The sequence below is a fragment of the Phoenix dactylifera genome, unplaced genomic scaffold (genome assembly GCF_009389715.1).
Source record: "Phoenix dactylifera cultivar Barhee BC4 unplaced genomic scaffold, palm_55x_up_171113_PBpolish2nd_filt_p 000332F, whole genome shotgun sequence".
Taxonomy (NCBI): domain Eukaryota; kingdom Viridiplantae; phylum Streptophyta; class Magnoliopsida; order Arecales; family Arecaceae; genus Phoenix; species Phoenix dactylifera.
Window position 1 is genome coordinate 1 of NW_024067795.1, and position 21,268 is coordinate 21,268.

The 21,268-nt window shown below is 43.8% G+C and overlaps 1 protein-coding gene, 1 long non-coding RNA gene and 3 pseudogenes across 2 annotated transcripts; 3 read left to right on the top strand and 2 right to left on the bottom strand.

Moving 5' to 3' along the window:
- Nucleotides 1-2,443: 2,443 nt before the first annotated feature.
- LOC120105641 lies at nt 2,444-4,465 on the bottom strand. The gene is made up of 3 exons (XR_005507992.1): nt 4,260-4,465; nt 3,590-3,692; nt 2,444-2,610 (listed from the first exon to the last, which is right to left on the bottom strand). It is a non-coding gene; the product is annotated as an uncharacterized LOC120105641 (long non-coding RNA).
- On the top strand, nt 4,167-9,428 carry LOC120105640 (annotated as a pseudogene).
- Nucleotides 9,429-10,758: 1,330 nt separating this feature from the next.
- LOC120105635 lies at nt 10,759-12,687 on the top strand (annotated as a pseudogene).
- Nucleotides 12,688-12,973: 286 nt separating this feature from the next.
- Nucleotides 12,974-15,686, top strand: LOC120105642 (annotated as a pseudogene).
- On the bottom strand, nt 15,650-16,918 carry LOC120105636. The gene is made up of 2 exons (XM_039118299.1): nt 15,884-16,918; nt 15,650-15,658 (listed from the first exon to the last, which is right to left on the bottom strand). The coding sequence occupies exons 1-2, from the start codon at nt 16,916-16,918 to the stop codon at nt 15,650-15,652; spliced, it is 1,044 nt and encodes a 347-aa protein (XP_038974227.1).
- Nucleotides 16,919-21,268: the final 4,350 nt, after the last annotated feature.

The window sequence follows — 21,268 nt, forward strand, 5'->3', positions numbered from 1 at the left end:
CAGTGTTTTGTCATCATCAAAAAGGGGGAGATTGTTGACCCCCTAATGGATTTTGATGAATACAAAACACTAGAGTATAATTCCATTTATCTTAACAATTTAATTGAGGATTTCATGTATTTTATTAGGAATATTGTTAAGAAATGTCTAGGCAAGTTCCCATGATTTTTAAGGACTTATTAAAGAATTTTTGAGATGAAAGAAAAAGTTCAGGGACAGCCGAGACGTCTCCGGGTTGTCTCAGAGACGTCTCTGGCACAAACAGGAAGAACTGGCACGTCTGGAGACGTCCCTGGCACCTGCCGAGTCGTCCCGCGATAGCGGAGTCGACTCTCTCAGTAGCGGAGTCGACTCTCTCAGTGGCGGCAGAAAGGCAGTTTTCAAGAGATTATGCGCGAGACGTCCCCACCGTACGCGGAGTCGTCCCCGCAAGTAAAAAGCAGACTTTCCGAGTCGTCCCCAAGATAGCGGAGACGGCTCTCTCAGGGTTTTCCAGAGAATGACTTTTTCGGTGATAAGGCAGCGGAGACGTCCCCTGAAAGAGCGGAGTCGACTCTCTCAGGGAATTCCAGAAGACATGTTTTTCTGAGATAAAGAAGCGGAGTCGTCCCCGAGGCAGCGGAGTCGTCCCCATTCAAAAAGTGCAAACAAGCCGAGACGTCCCCGTAAAGTGCAGAGACGACCCTCTCAGCAAATCAGAAAGGCAAGAATTCAAACGGTACAATTCCAGAGTCGTCCCCGTAAAGAGCCGAGTCGTCCCCAGACAACGTAAAAAGTAAAATCTTGTAGCCGAGACGTCTCTCGTTGAAGCAGAGACGTCCCGGAGCGCCTGGGACGCGACTGACAGCTTTTACAGGTTTGGTTTGAATTTCAAATCTCTTTTACTTTATCTCTAACGGCTATATTTGCTTTTTGAGCTATAAAAGGGAGCTCTTAAGTGCTTCTCAATAACTTTTTACCAACCCAAAGCAAAATCATTCAAGAGAGAAGAAAGAAAAAGAGGTTCAAGGGAGTTAGTGCATTCAAGTGAAGAAATCAAGTGCTTTCAAGCTTTCCAAGTGATTTCAAGCTCAACTACTCTCTTCCGCCCGGGATTCAAAGCTCACACTCAAACCTACGCAATCCATATCGGAAGAATCACCATTTCCCATGCTTCCAACAGCAAAAGGATTCTTCCGGGTTCTATTGTTTATCATTGTCATATTTGCTTATTTAGAGCTTTCTAATTGTTTGTAAAACTCCTTCAATATTGTGCTTGTTCCAGTCAAGGGACTTGGAACAAGGGAAAGGCGTCCCAAGCCTAGGTTAAATTGGGGGTTTTAGGGTTCGTTGTTAGCCCGGTGTAAAACAACGAGTTGGGTAGTGCACTCGCAAAACTACCGGACTGTAATCTTGGATTATAGTGGAAATTCCCAAAGGTGCTTTGGGGAGTGGATGTAGGAGCAGTGGAAGCTCCGAACCACTATAAAACCTTGTGTTTGTGATTGACTCTTCTCATCTCTCTATCTTTACTTTAGTTCATACATTTGCATGTTTTACTCTTAATTAGGCAAAAAGTTTTAAAACACCCAATTCACCCCCCTCTTGGGTGACCATCTCTGGGCAACAAAAGTGACCCTATCCTCATCAGGGCATCTCAGGGCATTGAAAACTTTTTCCATTTCATTCAGCCAAGTCTCAGCCTCTAAAGGGTCAGAAGTGCCTTTAAAAACTGAAGGTGCAAACTTTTTGAATTCTGCCAAACTGACATGATGCTCTTGTCGACTTGTAGCCCCCTGTAGATACTGAGGAGTCACCTGCTGCTGCTGATGTTGTAACTGTTGCTGCATAAATTGTTGCTGCTGTTCCATGAAGCGTTGTTGCATCTCCATCATTCTCATCATGTCTGAACGGGAAGTAGCTTGTTGTTGCATCATTGTTTGCATCATCTGAGAAGCACTCAGTGGTTCATTAGGCTGAATTCCAGGCTCACCCGAGGTTCCTGTCCTTGGAGTTTCCGGGGTTCCCATTTCCAAAGCACTACCAATAGGGTTGACGTGCTGTTCCTGCGGGTGCATGCTCCTGGCCGGCGAGGGTGGAGCACCTTCTTGTTGTTCGGAGGGCGTCCAAGCAGCGGAGCCATCGGCAAAGTGAGTCGGCCTCCTATTACGCCCACGTCCACTCCCTCGTGCCATATCAACCTACACAAGTTACTTTTAACATTTCAAGATTGCAAAGAAAATGTATCTAGAGGGTACTTTAATAAGTCATTAGATATTTTTCCCCCACTCACACTCGTCTGAACCTAAACCTTAGGATACCTAAACCTTAAGCTCTGATACCACTCTGTCACGCCCCGAACCCAGCACCTGGGTTCGGTACGCGACCGGCCGCATGAGCCCTAGAGCAGTGCCTTAAAGATCATGCAAGGCCTATGATTAACAAAATTCCAATAAATCCACAATTAATCTAGTAATTCAAGTAGAGCAGTCCAACATGTCCAAATAAACAAATTAGTTCAATTACAAGATCTTCAAATGTTCATCGACATCAAAGAAGTACAAACAAACTAACTAGCTCTGATACTTGCACTCTGCGCCCATCCCATCCAAATCTAAGCATCCTGCAACTCTGATAAAAAGAAAGAAGAAAAGGGGATGAGCTTTACAGCCCAGTAAGAATCTCTATACATCCACACCAACACAATAATAATATAAATCTAAAATCACGACAAGTCGATGCACATATCATGAAGTCATAAACTGGCTATCAAACCTCAAATAATCAATATAAATATGTACATAAAACATCAATAAAAGTCCAGCCACACAATAATGATATAGCATAGGATAGCTTATAAACCTGTATTATAGTTTCAATGCCTTTTCTTTAACTTGATCCGGATTAATTATCTTTCCGACTTTGGGTCAAATCTCGGTCACATTTCTCAGCCTGTAGTGGGGCAACCAAATTATCACATTTTCAGCCTGTGGCAGGGCCTGCACAATATAGTTCCACATTTCTAGCCTGTGATGGGGCCTACCAAAGTATCACATTTTGAGCCTGTGGCGGGGCCTACACATTATAGTTCCACATTTCTAGCCTGTGAGGGGGCCTGCCAAAGTATCACATTTTCAGCCTGTGGCGGGGCCTGCATATTATAGTTCCACATTTCTAGCCTGTGAGGGGGCCTACCAAAGTACCACATTTTTCAGCCTGTGACGGAGCCTGCCATAATAACAAGATAAACCCAAAGTCCCTTTACATACAATCCAGTTTACATCCACACATCAATTTCTTTACATTTATTTCCGACTTTAAACTAACCACGATCACGTTTCCAGCCCATGACGGGGCAACCAATATCGCATGGTTAGTTTAGAGCACCACATCCATCAGTCCAATTATGTAGGTGTAAGTTATGCGCATGCATGCATCCATCATAATACCAACCACAAGCGAATACGATCATAATATCAACCACAAGCCGACACGATCAAAATATAATTTAATATAAAACTAATTTTGATTTATCTGGATTATGGCATATCATACATATCTAAGTATAAAAATATTATATCATGCAGGATTGACGTACAAGGATCCTTACCTTTGTTGAAAATTTAGACAACCAATCACCCGCCTTCACGGCGATAAAGAACCGGAATGCATAGAATCCCGCTCAACGTCCTCTCGTCCAACAGATTGTTCCCCTACAGAACCAAATCATCATTAAAATTTACTCAAGATATATGATAATCCAGGACCCCTGTTTAATCCTCTAAAGGGTCCTCTAAAATCTAGTATTCCAAGACTATCCAACAATTCATGATCTTCCTGAATTAAACTAGAGAGAAAACAGGCTAATAAGAGACAGCATCTAGAGGGAGAAGATAAAATAACAAAGAAGAGAGAGAGTCGGCTCTCTCTCTCTCTCTCCCTCTCTTCCTTCTTCTTCCCGTAAATAAAACAACAAAGAAGAGAGAGAGAGAGAGTTGGTTCTCTCCCTCTCTCCCTCTTCCTTCCTCCTTCCCGACGGAAAGGAGGAGAATGCTTGGCAGCCGGCAGCCCATGGCCGGCGACGCCCCATGGTGGTGCCACACCCGGCGACGGCCGGCCGGAACGGAAGGGGAGAAGGCCGAACAGAGGCTCGGCTTCCCCATCAGCCCGGCGGCTTCCCCATCAGCCCGGCGGCTTCCCCATCAGCCCGGCGGCTTCCCGGCCACATCCCCAAGGAAATAATAGCCAAAGACGAAGGAGAAGAAGGAGATGGTGCTCACCTTGCCTCCGGCGAGCTCCTCCCGGCCGGATCGACGGCGACCGCTCCGGTTCCTCCCGCGGCAAGGTAAAACCCAATCTCCCTTCTCTCTCTTTTTTTTTTTTTTTGTGTGTGTGTGTGTAGGCCCTCGGTTGATGCCCTAGGGGAGGAGAGAGGGGAGATCTTCCTGATTTGGTAGGATTTATCACCCTATTACCTCTCTTCCGGTGGATTCGGGAGGAGGGGAAATACTTCCGAAACAGGGGAGGGAGGCATTTCAATCGGGAGACTCCCTCCCCCTTGTACGTGTTGGGCCGCCCTTGTTCAAAGGCCGGCCCAACTCAAATGTGGGTCTTCACATTTACCATATTCTTGGATCAACTGATTTCAACTGTCACCTTTTCCTCTCCTTTCTTGCCTATAAATACTTCGAGAAATGGGTTCTTCATCATATGATAACTGAAGCTATTGAGCATTCCTTAGTTCCCCATCCTGAATTGCACAAACCTAACTTTGTTTCAAGTCCTGAATTCCACAGGCCTCGGTATTAATACTAGCCAAAGCCTCATGGGTTCCCACAGCTTGAGCCTTTCAACTGTCAGCAATGGCACCGCCACGCCAAGGTCTCCTCCTTCCCTTGGAAGGATGGTTAATTACAGTGCTAAGCATAGATGGTGGGGGAGTGAGAGGCATCATCCCTGGAACTATCCTTGCCTTCCTCGAATCCAAGCTTCAGGTAGGACAATCCTATTCCATTCATTAGATAAAAAAATTCTGTAGGTATAGCTGCAATGTTCTTCCTCGGAAAGCAACAATAACATGCGTTTGGCTGCAGGAGCTTGATGGAGAGGATGTGAGAATTGCGGATTACTTTGATGTTGTTGCTGGAACAAGCACTGGTGGGTTGGTGACCGCCATGCTCGCTGCTCCAGATGAGAATAATCGTCCTCTCTTCGCAGCGAAGGAAATCAATGACTTCTACCTTGAAAATTGTCCAAAGATTTTTCCTAAGAATGGGTAAGGATGGGAAGACACAGTCCAAACTCATTAAACATACTGAATTTAGAGATGTAGAGAAGTGGTTCCAGTCATACTTAAGCATAGAGCTACAACAAAAAAAGAGATCAGTTTTGATTTGCCCCTGAAACTCCAGACTGAGATACATGCACATAAACAGGTCAAAAATTAAAGAGCGAGGCAATTAAGGACTTGAATGAAAATTTGTATGATTTCTCTATGACAAGAATTTATAGATGCCTTCTTATGTTAGCTTCATGATACATCTCCATGCAGCAATGGAATTTTGGGATCAGTGAAGAGCTTATTGGGTAGCATCACGGGACCAAAGTACGATGGCAAGTATCTACACTCCAAAGTCAAGCAATTGCTTGGTGGGATTAGGCTCCATCAGACTTTAACAAATATAGTTATTCCCACTTTTGACATCAAGCTTCTCCAGCCTACCATCTTCTCCACCTTTGAGGTACTATTTTTCCCCTCCTGAAAAAACTATTTAAATTTGGCACGAACTCTCTTTCTTCCTCTTGATACAAAGCTTAAAGTTAATTTTACCTTTCTCCCCTTTTCTACAGACTAAGAAGAAAGTTTCAAAGGATGCTCTTCTGTCAGATATATGCATAAGTACTTCTGCGGCCCCGACATATCTTCCTGCACACTATTTTCAAACCAAAGACTTCAACGGGAAGTCCCGAAGCTTTAATCTCATTGATGGGGGGATTGCTGCAAATAATCCAGTAAGTCATCTCATGCATGAACACCATTTCAATTCTTAATTTCTGCAGAAGAAAAACTAATGCTTCGATTATAATCATCTTAAATGACTGGGAACAGACATTATTGGCCTTGAATGAAGTTACGAAAGAAAGTTTCAAACAAAATGATGACTTCTTTCCAATTAAGCCAGCCGACTATGGAAAATTTCTGGTTCTCTCTTTGGGGACTGGATCATCCAAGCAAGAAGAGAAATTTGACGCATCCATGGCGTCCAAGTGGGGTGTGCTTGGATGGCTATACAACAGTGGCATGACACCATTGATTGATAGTTTTAGTCAAGCTAGTTCTGATATGGTGGACATCCATGCCTCCGTCATATTCCAAGCATTGCATTGTGAGAGCAACTACCTTCGGATACAGGTAAATAACAACATTCAAGCGACTAAAAGGAATATATTAAAGGAATTTCATTTTAAGTGTCTTATTGATCTGATGGATGCGATTGAACTATTTGGTCGGTTTGTAGGATGATACTTTGATGGGCGACACGGCATCTGTAGATGTATCTTCCAAGGAGAATTTGTTGAAGCTTGTTCAAATGGGCAAAGAACTGCCACTACAGGAAATAGGGGTTTTAACGACGCTTTTTTGCCGACGCTTGGAACAAGCGTCGGCAATTTCCGAACTACTGCCAAAAATAGCCGACGCTTGTAAAAAGCGTCGGCCTATTACGACGCTTATTAGCGTCGTCATAGATTTGGGATAAGACGATGCTTATGCGCATCGTTGAAAACCAAATCTTATCAAAACCCGCGGCCGCCCCCCTTCTCCCTCTATCCTCGATCGATCAAGGCCTAATAGAGCTAGCCGACCCTTGTCCACTCCTCCCTCGTCTCCGGCGCCGACCCTTGTCCCGTCCTTCATCCTCCTCTCCGGCGCCGAGCGACCTCCTCTCCTCCTTTCTTTTCCTCCCCCCAAAAGCTCGGGTCCGAGTCTTGGCCATGGCCAGCGATCGAAGAGCTTTTTCAGTTTGTTGCCTCTTCTTCTTCTGGATCTCGTCTCTACTCTCGATCTCGCTCGCTTACAGGCCGGGAGACATCGTGCCAATGAGCAAGGCGGGCTAGTACCACGGGGTAAAAACTCGAACTGAAACCCTCGTTTTATTTGGATCCGTTCTTGATCCACTTCGCTTCCGGAACCCCGACGGAGAGGGAGAGAAGCGGCGGGCAGCGAAGCCAAAAGAAAAAAAGACAAGAGAGGAGCCGTAAAAGGAAGCTCGTCTTCTCTCCTTCCTTCCTTGGATTTCCCTTACCCCTCTCTTTTTGTGACAGGAGAGCAAGGATTAGGGTTTGGGGCTTATCTAGAGAGGTGCAGAGATGGGGAATATATTTGTGAAGAAACCCAAGATCACGAACGTGGATCATGCCATCCTCTCCCTCAAGACCCAATGCCGCAAGCTCGCTCGACACCAGCAGCAGGTCCCCTTGTACCCTTCTTCCTCCTGCTTTCCTTCAATCTATCTGGATATTCACATGTTTCTGCATGATTGAAAAACAATAAGATGTCTTTTTTCTGAATACTCGATTTCTTATTTGTTCGTCGATGTTCCAATAATGGCTGCAAGAAGAAGGGGAGAGGGCCTTTAATTTATCTCGGTTTTCTCGATAGTTGTGTCTCCTAGGACGTATCCTCTGCTAAATCGGGAGGTAAGATCTTTGGTTTTGTTCTAGGGTTTTCCGCCCTCATGATTTGTTCTTTATTTGTTTGTTTTTCTTTTGATTTTGTGCACAGGTGTTGAATTGGAAACAAGATTGGAGACCAGCATCACTGTGATTGTTGTGATAATGATACTCTAGCAACTTGAGATGTTCTACAAGGATCTAGGTTGGCATGGCATACTTTAGGTTGTCATTTGTGCTCACTTAGCGGTCTGGCTTCTTGGTCAGGTAGAATCTGCTTGTAATTAGCACAGGTTACCCCCTCAAATTATGTCAAGATTCACTAGGATTCAGTGAATAAAGAATTAATTTGCAACAGGAAGAGCTACTCCTGTTTGGTTTGTGGGAAAGGTAAGAAACATAGGGCTTTTTATATTCTCTCTCATGTTGGTGGGCTATTAGGTACAGGAGGGGGGTCAGATCTTCAGTGGATAAGGATGTAGGGATATTCACATTCATTAAAATTCTAGTTGTTCAGCTTAATGCAAGTTATCAACTTGATGCTAGGATACCAGGGTAGGTGGAAACTCCTGGATGCCCCATGAACACCTTATGGATGTATCATGTTTAAATGTAATTGTTTGTGATTAGGTAGGTCAGATTTGAATAATTGGCAACTTTTGTTTCCCCGCTATACATATCAATGCAAACATCAAGAATATAATGTTTATAAACACATTGGGCTACCACATTGCTTAGGTAGGGAAAAACACTTAACAGTCTTCTAGTTTAAGCAGGGCCAAATGAATATGGGCAACAAACGAATATGTTCTCAAGAAATATATCAAATTTGAATTACCACATGAATTTCTAGACAATATTTTATTTATTAAAACTAGACATGAATTTCAGTTGTCTAATTAGCGAGTCTCCTATCTTGGTGTCCCAGCTCCTCTGCAGCCTGTAGAAGATAATTTCTTATATCTACCCTGAAACTATGTTGAAGCATCTACGAAGAGCCAATTCAGATCATTGTCCATTGTCAATTTTCGCAGATTCGTAAGACAAAAAGGTCAAACACCATTTCATTTTGAGAAGATTTGGACGGAACATGAAGCTTCATGGATGTAGGATTTGATGCATGGAGGGGAAATAGTTCTGGTTCTCCAGCTGTTAGGGTCACCTAGAAGTTGCAAGCTACGAAACTAGCACTGAGACGCCAAAACAGGAATGAGGTAAAAAAAAATTTTTTGATAAGGTAGCTGTTTGGATAAAACAGTGAACGACCTGAAGCTTAAAGAAGGTGCTTCTTCATTCCAAATTGACTGGATATCAGAGTCTGTTAGAGCAACAATACTTGTGAATTACTCTTAAAGAAAAACTGTTCCAAATTGACTAGTGAATTACTAGTCACATATAGTTAGCAGATGATTACTTTTTTAATATCCAAAGCCAGAGTGCAGGATGCTAAAGCCTTCAAAGCCATCCAGTCTTATTGCATGTAATCTGGTCAGCGAGTGATTCGGCCAAGTCTACTGTTACTTTCAATCTTCAAGGTTCTCTACAAACAAAGGCAGCAAGCTCAAGTCAGTGCAGTTCTTGGCGTTCATTGCAGTGGCGGCACGGGCAAGCATCTTGGTATTTCTCTGCGGGGAGTTCGTCTAAAATGGCATTGTAATTCCCGTCCCTGATACTTTATAGATTGTTTTTTATGGAGTTTGATATGTAAAAGTACATTGTAATTCATAACTTTTTATGTAAATTTAATCAGATATGATAATATAAATATTTCGAATGATCTGAATGTTTGTGTCAATATCAATGTAATTTGAATGTTTGGTTCATATTGTATAATGTGTGTTTTATAATATATGTAAATTTATAAAGTTTGATATTTTTATTTTTTTTAAAATAATTACATTTCCCGACGCTTTAAAGCGTCGGTAAAAACCGTCGGCCTAGGCCGAACCTACGTGCCACGATGGGTTTTTTCGACGCTTTATAGCGTCGGCAAATAGATATTTGCCGACGCTTTAAAGCGTCGGCAAAAAGCGTCGGCAAACCACCGTTTTTGCCGAACGGTAGAGTCATGGAAACACTTGTTTATTCCATATTTTGGACCTTAGCTCCAATGCTATTCGTACAGTAGTTGACTAGGGTATGCAACAGGCAGAAGTTATGATAAAAGGCCCTGATCTCGGAAGAGATGCAGCATGATGAGCCATTCGTAGAAGTGGTATACTATTAAGTTTAGTACGTGATGTAACACCTATGCCACGGGTGTCGACCTCCTAAAAAAAGACGTGTGTAGAAATAAGAATGAAACAGATTTCAAGAGAAATAAATGATTCAATGATCTGATCAAATATTATAATAAGTATTATTATAGTATGGTTCGAGAGGAAGTAGTAGGATCCACTCGAACACTACGGTGGAAATTTGTTGAATCAAGAGTAGACAGTAAGCGTCTTTATTATGGTCGTTTCATTCTGTCCCCGCTTATGAAAGGTATATGTGCGTGTGTATGTGTGTGATTTCTTTGTTTTAATAAAAGAATTGTATCTAATTGCTAATCCAAATGAAGAGAGATCGTTTACTTGCATCTATTGCTCAAGAAGACTTTTCCTTAAGTTGATGAATTAATGATAAGTGAAACTTCTACTGAGATAAAGAAAAAAAAATTGGAACTTTAGTTTCCAACTTGAGGTGTTGATTGCAGGAGATACCAAAACTAGAGCTTTTGGGATGCATGAATTTAGAAAAAAAAAAAAAAAACTAGTTTTGCATTTACTGTTGAATCTACTATGAGAACCATTTTGTTGATGGTCATTCAAACCATCGATATTGGTCAAGCATGAGAAAAAGAAGAATGCTATAACATTGTTAGACCATTTGAAATAAATGGAACTTTGATGGCAAAGCTAGAAGGATGAAGAATTATATGAAAGAGGACCCTAACTATAAGTATTGGTCCAAAGTCTATCCTAAGGAGAGGGAAAGTCATGCTTGTACTTAATATCTCTTAACTTTGTACTTGTTCATAGCTTTGGGTAACTTTTATATTGTTGAATGAATTTCCAATTAGGCCTTGATTCTCGACGATCCATATAGTCTCTTAGTCTTGTAACCATGTGGCATGACACCTACACAACTGAGCTTATGTCTCTTTTGACAATTGAAGTTAGGGTCATTTGGTATGCTGCATTTCTAATAGCACGTAAAAGTTGTTGCAACTGCAAGAAATGTTGTATTAATATTTTCAAGTGTTTGTTTGACTTATATGTATTTGCATGTATCTGTTTAACTTACTTGCATCTGAAAACTCGTTTGCCTTAGCTATATTTGGTTGTTTAATGTGGAGAGACTATGAGCACCCTACAACTGAGATTGTGAGGCCCGGTCCATCTTGACCAAGCCTAAACCTAACACCACCAACCTAGCCCGGCATGTGCTTTGCACGGAAATAGCTAAAAACATACTCCTAATGGCAGTCTAGTTCCTCTTCGACTCTGAAAGGGAGTTGAAGACTTAGGGGAAGCTACAATTGGGCAAGGTCTCCTCCTTCCCTTGGAAGGATGGTTACAGTGCTAAGCATAGATGGTGGGGGAGTGAGAGGCATCATCCCTGGAACTATCCTTGCCTTCCTCGAATCCAAGCTTCAGGTAGGACAATCCTATTCCATTCATTAGATAAAAAAATTCTGTAGCTATAGTTGCAATGTTCTTCCTCGGAAAGCAACAATAACATGCATTTGGCTGCAGGAGCTTGATGGAGAGGATGTGAGAATTGCGGATTACTTTGATGTTGTTGCTGGAACAAGCACTGGTGGGTTGGTGACCGCCATGCTCGCTGCTCCAGATGAGAATAATCGTCCTCTCTTCGCAGCGAAGGAAATCAATGACTTCTACCTTGAAAATTGTCCAAAGATTTTTCCTAAGAATGGGTAAGGATGGGGAGACACAGTCCAAGCTCTTTAAACATACTGAATTTAGAGATGTAGAGATATATGCATAAGTACTTCTGCGGCCCCGACATATCTTCTGTCAGATATATGCATAAGTACTTCTGCGGCCCCGACATATCTTCCTGCACACTATTTTCAAACCAAAGACTTCAACAGGAAGTCCCGAAGCTTTAATCTCATTGACGGAGGGATTGCTGCAAATAATCCAGTAAGTCATCTCATGCATGAACACCATTTCAATTCTTAATTTCTGCAGAAGAAAAACTAATGCTTCGATTATAATCATCTTAAATGACTGGGAACAGACATTATTGGCCTTGAATGAAGTTACGAAAGAAAGTTTCAAACAAAATGATGACTTCTTTCCAATTAAGCCAGCCGACTATGGAAAATTTCTGGTTCTCTCTTTGGGGACTGGATCATCCAAGCAAGAAGAGAAATTTGACGCATCCATGGCGTCCAAGTGGGGTGTGCTTGGATGGCTATACAACAGTGGCATGACACCATTGATTGATAGTTTTAGTCAAGCTAGTTCTGATATGGTGGACATCCATGCCTCCGTCATATTCCAAGCATTGCATTGTGAGAGCAACTACCTTCGGATACAGGTAAATAACAACATTCAAGGAACTAAAAGGAATATATTAAAGGAATTTCATTTTAAGTGTCTTATTGATCTGATGGATGCGATTGAACTATTTGGTCGGTTTGTAGGATGATACTTTGATGGGCGACACGGCATCTGTAGATGTATCTTCCAAGGAGAATTTGTTGAAGCTTGTTCAAATTGGCAAAGAACTGCTAAAGAAACCAGTATCGAGGGTGAACTTAGAATCTGGCATGTATGAAGCAGTACAAATGGCAGGGACAAATGAAGAAGAACTCATCCGTTTCGCCAAGATGCTTTCTAGTGAAAGACAACTCAGGCTTGGGAAGATGCATTTGAATTGACAATATCGGCAGGGTGCCAAACAAGGGATCGTGAATTAATTCTCTGCAGCTATGCAATACAACTATTCTTTTATTCTTTATTTTCTGGTACAAAATGTTTTTTGTTCTTTTATTATGAGCAGTGGCATTTCTAAAAATAGTGATCTCTAAATAACATATTTGTGCTAAAAGACTGGGACATAATCTGTTTTATTTGTTATATATATATATATATATATATCACTACAGGAAAAGTCGGTTTTACCGACGCTTTTTTGCCGACGCTTTTCACAAGCGTCGGTAATTTTTGGTCTAGCGTCAAAATTTGCCGACGCTTGGAAAAAGCGTCGGCAAAAGACGACGCTAATAAGCGTCGGTGTAGTATTGGGCCTAAGACGACGCTAAAAAGCGTCGTCGAAAGCCAACATTCCCACCATCACCCGGGCCCTCTCTCTTTCCGTTTTCCCGGCCACCGCCCTCCACCCTCAACCCATTCCAGAGATCGAAGAGAAAACGGAACCCCCTTCCCTTTCCTCGTCCATTCCTCGTCTTCTCTCTCTCTCTCTCATCATCATCGCCCTCCCTCCCTAACCCCCTCCAGATTCAAGAAGCAGCGGGGGCAGCGGCTCCGGCCCTTCGTCCGCGACCCCAACGACCAGGCCTGGGCCTTCAACGCCACCGCTACCATCCTCAACTCCGGCACCACCAACCTCAAGGCCTGGGAGCTCCTCATCGGCTTCCGCCACCGCGAGATCCTCGTCTCCGCCTCCTCGGCCATCCTCCCCGACGGCTCCTCCTTCCCCTACTCCACCCCCAACGACTCCGCCACCTCCTTCTCCGGCTCCCCCAACCCCGACCTCAAGTACCCCATCGAGGTCGCCGGCGATCCCTCCCAGATCCGCGCCCAGATCTCCATCGGCGGCACCTTCTTCGGCTCCCCTCCCCCCGCCGCCCCCCTCCCCTCCTCCCTCTCCCTGGCCGACCCTGCCTTCTCCTGCCCCTCCCCCGCTGCCCCCTCCAACACCTCCCTCGCCACCTGCTGCCTTCCCAACCCCGACTTCACCCCCAACACCACCACCAACTCCTCCGATGTCGCGGAGGCCCTCCCCTGCCTCCTCGCCCTCGCCGCCGCTTTCATGAACAGGCCTTCTAGTGGCGGTGGAGTGGCACCAGCGGCCACCCAACCCCAAGAACCCCATCGTCTTCTTCGACGTCACCATCGGCACCATCCCGGCCGGCCGCATCAAGATGGAGCTCTAGTCTCTGTCACCTCCTTAAGAGATAGAGGTAGCCTCCTTTCTGTCACCTCTTAGATCCAAGCAATGAAGCTTTCTCCTCTTCTTCTTGGTTTCCTATCAGTTCTGCTGCTGCTCTCAGTCCCAGTCTCATCCTCGCCATGCCATTTCCCTGCCGTTGTCAATCTGGGCGACTCAAATTCAGATACAGGTGGTCTCTCAGCCGCCTTCGGGCCGGTCCGCACACCGTACGGTGAGACCTTCTTCAGGATGCCCGCAGGCAGGTACTCAGATGGCCGCCTTATCATCGACTTCATTGGTAATTATCTCCCTTTTATCCATATAAATTAGCTGCTAATCACCGCCATCTAGAACTCTTACTTCAAACAGTTGAATTTGAGGGGTAGTTTTCAGGGAATTAAAGATCACTAAAGCCCATGGGGGTCACTCATGGAGACCCAATACAGAATCCTAGTACTGATCCACTTTAAATTATCTGATCGAATTTGTGGTCGTGTTTTTTTTGTCAAATTTCCAGCTGAGAGCTTTGGATTGCCATACCTCAGTGCGTACCTTGATTCATTGGGCACGAATTTCCGGTATGGTGCTAATTTTGCATCTGCAGGAGCTACAATTATGCCGCAGAACGTAACCCTTTCTCAGGGTGGCTACAGTCCCTTCTCTTTAGATGTGCAGCTGGATGAGTTCTTGCAGTTCAAATCCCGGTCTCAAACGATCTACGAACGAGGCAAGTTCTAGTCATTCTAAACCATCACTCCACTGTAGTTCAGCAGTTGGGTTCTGCTGCTTAAATTTATCAAACTTTTGTTGCATATGAAACAAACCGCAGGAGGAGTTTACAGGGAATTGATGCCCAGAAAGGAGTACTTCTCTCGACATCGGTCAGAACGACATCACTGCCTTCTCTTTCCTTAACATATCGGCAAACGATTACATCCCGAATGCTTTGAACGAGTTCTCGTCGGTGATAAAGGTATGGATAGATTGAAAACAGATGATGTTTCTGAGATATGGTATGATGGTGAGCTTGTGTTGGCATGCAGAGCATCTACGAGGAGGGAGGAAGGTCATTTTGGATCCACAACACTGGTCCTCTCGGCTGCCTTTCTTATGTTTTGTTACGAATGCCCCTCACAGCAGAACAGTTGGACTCTGCCGGCTGTGCCATTCCTTACAATCATTACCTTTCAAGACAGAAAGGTAATGAAGCTTCTTAAGTTCTCCCCAATAAACATATAATATTCTTTGTCTTATGCAGGAAATAGTGATCTGACTTTGAATAATTTTGGGATTGGAATCTGGTTGTGAAAGTCAAACAAAAGGAGTTATTAGTTTTGGAGTTGGCTTCTATGTACCGTAGAAAGGCAGGAATTTTAATGTGTCCAAATGATGTTTGATGTAGACAGGGATTTTGATTTTAGACAAAATACGTAGGTTTGATGGTTGGATGAATCCTGTAAAGGTTTGGCCACCTCCATTCTTCATTTACTTGCTTTTTGCAAGCATTAGCTGATATTTTTATGGCTTTTATTTGTATGCAAATTGATGTTCATTGCTGTTTTTTTCAGATTGAGGCTGCATCTAAATATTCCACCGTTGATACGCTTAAGCAACAGTTTCGCTTGACTCCTGCGAAGTTTAAGGTTTTTTCCTCTTACCCATGTTAGTGTACAGCTAGTGGGAGGACCTTTAATACCAGTTATCTGGCTACACGTTGCAGTCTACTTCAGTCTTTTTCGGAATTGCAAGAACAAACTAAACTTTGTATCTGTGTATAGTGACACAAGTCTTCACTTGGTTAATATATAGTAGTTACTCTCAGGATCTGCAAGCTATATAAAAGTCATTGCATGTATTTTATTTTGGTCAATCATAAGGGCTGTGTCGAACAGGAGACTTGTCAAAAATTTAACAGCTTTTGTCACGCCCCCGCCTCTGCGAGGCACGTGAGGCACCTAGTGCCCACATGGGGGCCACATGAGGGGGGAACACGGGGCTCCCCTGCCAGATATTGTCCGGTTCTGGGGCTTCACGCAAGCGTCCTTCGCCCCTCCCCGGTTTTGTTTTCCACCCAAAACGCGTCCTGCTGTGTTAGTGCAAAAACCCGTGCACCACCCTTCTGTCTTTGATCCGTAGGTCTGGCAGGCCCAGAGTCATTCTCCTTTTTATTCGGACAGTCACGTGCTATGTGCCCCGGCTGCCCACAAATGAAACAGGCTCCTGCTTTCTTTAGACAAGGTCCAGCATGGAATTTATCACAGTAGTAACAAGCTTCAAATCTCTTCTTGTTTGGAGGACCTTCAGAGTCCCTTGGCTGTTTGATTTGATTCCCTAATATTCTAGGCTTCTTCTGGCTACCCCTTTCTCTTTCTGATCTAATCAGTTCAGCTTCAACCTTCAGAGCCCTGTCGAGTACATCCCTGTAACTATTAAACATTAGAACTGACAACCGGGATCGAATTCCGTATCTCAAGCCTTGCTCAAATCTGTTGGCCTTGCTTTGATCATCTTCCATAAGTCGAGGACAGAACCGGCCTAATTCATTAAACTTATTGGCATACTCCAGCACCGTCATATTCTCTGACTGCATTAAAGATAGGAACTCATTCTCCTTTGTCAGCCTTACTGACTTAGGAAAATACTGATCATAGAATATATCCTTGAATTCATCCCAAGTCAGTTGTTCATCATCACCCTCGAATGTAGCTTTCATGGCCGTCCACCAAAACTTGGCATTTCCTTTGAGCATGGGTATCGCCAGTCTGATCTTGACGTCTTCGGGAAATTGTAGTGCATCAAACATTTCTTCTATTTCCCGAATCCAAGTCTCAGCAGCTAGATAATCAGCTCCACCCTCGAACATAGGAGGATTCAGCCTACGGAACCTCTCATAACAAGAGTCCATACGTTGTGCAGGTCGGACCATGGCCTGCATCTGTTGTTGTATCAGTTGTTGCATCTGCTGTTGCTGTTGAAGGAGCTGAGTCATCACTTGATATACCCCAGCAAAATCTGGTTGGGTAGTGGTCGCAGTGGGAGCTGGCTCAGCTGGTTGGCTGGTAGTTCCTTGAGAGGTTGCTCTTGTCCCTCTCCTTCTAGCTGCAATATTCCTCAAGGCTTGTTCCTCTCTGTTCCTCATTTTTACCTATCAGAAGGCCAACGTTTATCAGTTTCCATTGTTGAGCAACGGTAGGATTATGAAAATCTATCTACTTTTGTTTAACTGGTTAGACCCAAGTGAATGAGACCTAACCATCTATTTCTAGACTTTGAGTGTGCCTATTACCAAGCTCTAACTTTTATTCATGATCAAACCTATTGCTCTGATACCACTAAATGTCACGCCCCAGATCCGGACATGATTTTTTTTTTTTTTTTTTTTTTTTTGCACCCCAGATCCGGCTCATGACATGGGCGTGCTATTGTAGGTTGCTGCCCACAATAACACGCAGCCCATGATAACAATTTTATTTCATGAAATAAAACCAAATCCGATCAAATTTATTGACTAATCATAAAGAAGCAAATACCGAGCATCTAAATCAAATACTTGAGTTTGCAATATTACAACTCAAACTTATTAACATAGATACTAAGAGTCCCTGTAACTATGCTTCAACTCCAATTTTCATTCACTCTTTCCTGCTCCTAATCGCCTTAATTATCTGAAATAAATAAAAGAAAACAACAGGAAGGGTATGAGCTTGCTACTCAGTAAGTAACCATGTACTATCTCATTAGATTAAGCATAATTTTTCTCATGCCAATGCATCATTTAAAGAACTTAACAGAAAATAAAGCATTTCATAGATAAATTATTCAAAACAGGTTATAAAGCAAAATATGCTTCAACCATGCAAGTTCATAAACATGATAATGCAAGTCTTATAAAATGCTGCCATTCATCCATACTTTATAAATCTTACTCTCAGACGGATGTGCTGCTATGGTCACTATAATCCCGTGACAGGGTTCGTATTCGTAGTCGACAAGTTTTATAACTTATTCTTATTCGTTACCAACTTTAACCCGTTGGCAGAGGGCCATATTCGTTGGATGCTAGCTCCAGGGTGTCGACTGGCCTCTATTTCTAGAGGTGGTCATAGCTATCTGAGAGTTCATAAATCATATTCTTTTTCTTTCATAAATCATAATCATCATAAATAGGTTTGAAAATGATAAATGGCATTATATAATTTAAAATGCATAATCATGCTTCAAATATCATTTTTCATGCAGTCTAACATAATCATAATTTCATAACTCATACATCATCAAATATTCATGAAGGATACTCTTTAATCAAATTCATGTATCACATGCAATCATATACTTGATCCTAATTTTGAGAAAAATATATCGTAAAGCAATGCATTTTCATAATGATGAATAAATAGTAATTTAAAAAACTTTAAGATCAGTGCCAAGGTTACTTACCTTGATTCGCTCACGAATCTCTAGAACCAGATGACAACTTCACTGTACCTATCATCATCATTGAGGACAGATTATCATTTTCTATTTAATTTATTTATTTATTGTTATTTCATTTTATTTAAATACATCTATTACCTTAATTCTCTATTTATTTAATTATATATTTATTATTATTATTTATTATTATTATTTTTTTTTTTCTCTCTTTTTTTTTTCTTTTTTTTTTTTTTTTTTTCTTCTCTTCTCCCGAAACCTCCCCTCTTCTTCATTCTCGAAGCTTCCCCGCCTCTTCTTCTTCTTCTTCTTCTTCTTCTTCTTTTTTTTCTCCTTCCCTCTTTCTTCTCCCGCAAGGGAAGATCGGGCTCGAGAGGGCCAAGCAGCAGCCGGCGACGCCCCCTCGGCCGGCTAGCGGCACCCGCAGTGCCTGCGGCACCCACGGTTGCGGCCGTGGCCGCACCTGCGGTCCGCGGCTGCGGCCGTGGCCGGCGTTCCCCGGCCTCCGGCGCCCGCAGTCGCAGGCCGCGCCTGCGGCCGGCGTTCCCCGGCCTCCGGCGCCCGTAGTCGCAGGCCGCGCCTGCGGCCGACGTTCCTCGGCCTCCGGCGCCGCAGTGAGTCCACGGTGAGTCCCCTCCCCTTTTTCTTTCTTTCTTTCTTTCTTTCTTTCTTCCTCTGTTCACCCAGGAAAGAGACGAGAGTCGCCCCCTTTGTCCCACCAGAAGGGAGAAAGGGAAGGACTTCGACCCGACTGCAGCCCCCTCCGACGACTGGCGGTGGTTGCGGCCGAAGCCAGACGATACCTGCGACCGAGAGCCGGCAAGCTAACAACCACAGATACGCCTTTTTCTCCTCTTCTTCTCTTCTTTTATTTCATTATCATAAGGTAGGAAGGATATAGGGTTAAGGCTTACCTTGCTATGAAGAGAAGCTGCGGCTCCTCTCTCCGGCGGCACTGGTGCGAGCTCCAAACCCTAGCAGCGGAGGAGGGAAAAGGGGTTAGAGGCTCTCAGATGCGGTTCAATGGGGGATTTTAGAGAGAAAATTTTCAAATTACCGCCGCGATTTCAGCGGCGGTTGTGCGGGTTCATCGGCCATTCAAATGGCCGCCGCGGATCTCGCCCCTGTTACGCTCGAGAAGATGCAGCCGAGGATTCCGGCCTCTCCTTCGGCTTGGGCCTCACATTCTCCCCCCCTTAAATAAAATTTCGTCCTCGAAATTCACATACCTGAGACTTCGAAGACTTGCGGATGCCTCGCATGCATTTCATCCTCAAGCTCCCAAGTTGCCTCTCTTTCTGAATGGTTGCTCCATTGTACTTTCACATATGGGATGGTACGCCGCCTCAAAACTTGCTCCTTGCGATCGATAATACGTAAAGGAAATTCTTCATAAGTCAAATCTTCATCAACTTGCAATGGCTCATACTGTACCACATGACTGGGATCCGAGACATACTTCCTTAGTAAGGAAACATGAAAAACATTGTGTACTTTAGATAGCCCGGGTGGCAAGGCTAATCTGTAAGCAACCTCTCCAACTCTGTCCAGAATCTCAAAAGGCCCGATGTAGCGTGGACTTAGTTTACTATGCCTTCCAAATCTCATGATACCTTTCGAGGGTGAAATCTTCAAGAAAACAAAATCACCTGCTTGAAATTCTACTTCTCTCCTCTTTTTATCTGCCCAACTCTTTTGTCTATCCTGAGCTGCTTTGAGTCTTTCCTTGATCAACAAGATTTTCTCCCTGGCATTCTGCACTAATTCTGGACCCAATAACTTCTTTTCTCCAACATCATCCCAATGCAGAGGAGACCTGCACTTCCTCCCGTAAAGAGCTTCATATGGTGCCATCTTGATGCTAGAATGGTAACTATTATTATAAGCAAACTCCACCAAGGCTATATGATTATCCCAGCAACCTCCAAGATCAACTGTACATGTTCTCAACATATCCTCTAAGGTCTGGATCGTCCTTTCTGACTGACCATCGGTCTGAGGGTGGTAAGCAGTGCTGAGCCTTAATTCAGTACCCATAGCATCTTGAAAACTTCTCCAGAATCTAGATACAAATCGTGGGTCTCGATCAGATACAATGCTCACCGGTACTCCGTGTAGGCGCACGATCTCCTCAATGTACCTCTGCGCCAGCCTATCAAGTGAAGTGCCAACTCTAAAGGGTAAAAAGTGAGCTGACTTTGTGAGGCGATCAACAATCACCCACACTGCATCATTTTTCTTAACTGTCTTGGGAAGCCCAATAACGAAGTCCATGGTGATGTGTTCCGCTAAATGGATTGGCGAAGGACGCTTGCGTGAAGCCCCAGAACCGGACAATATCTGGCAGGGGAGCCCCGTGTTCCCCCCTCATGTGGCCCCCATGTGGGCACTAGGTGCCTCACGTGCCTCGCAGAGGCGGGGGCGTGACATTTGGTATCAGAGCCGAAGACGGCTCTTGTCCGATGGTGGGAAGGGTGTGAGACCCAATAGTCCCACATCGGAAAGACTCGTTCCAGAGCCTGGGCATATGAGGCGGGTGTCTCCTAATCCTGCAGACGCGTTTTGGGTGGAAAACAAAACCGGGGAGGGGTGAAGGACGCTTGCGTGAAGCCCCAGAACCGGACAATATCTGGCAGGGGAGCCCCGTGTTCCCCCTCATGTGGCCCCCACGTGGGCACTGGGTGCCTCACGTGCCTCGCAGAGGCGGGGGCGTGACAGCTTTTATCTCACCATGATCAATTACTCTAGTCAAATGGTCGGTTAGATGGTAATTGATGTCATGGCAGTGGTTCTGACAGAGCTATATATCTGTCCTTTTAATGTGGTTTTTCAGTCGTCTAATAAAATCATGAATTTTTATGAATTTTTTTATTTTATGAATTTTTATGAATTTTTATGAATTTTTTTGAATTTTTATGACAGAGCTATATTTGTATACAGGTTTCACATTTCTTTTTATGAATTTTTTTTTTAAAAAAATCTCTATTGCCGACGCTTAAAAGCGTCGGCAATAACACTATTCCGGCACAGACGCATAAAAAGATTTGAAGCCTTTGCC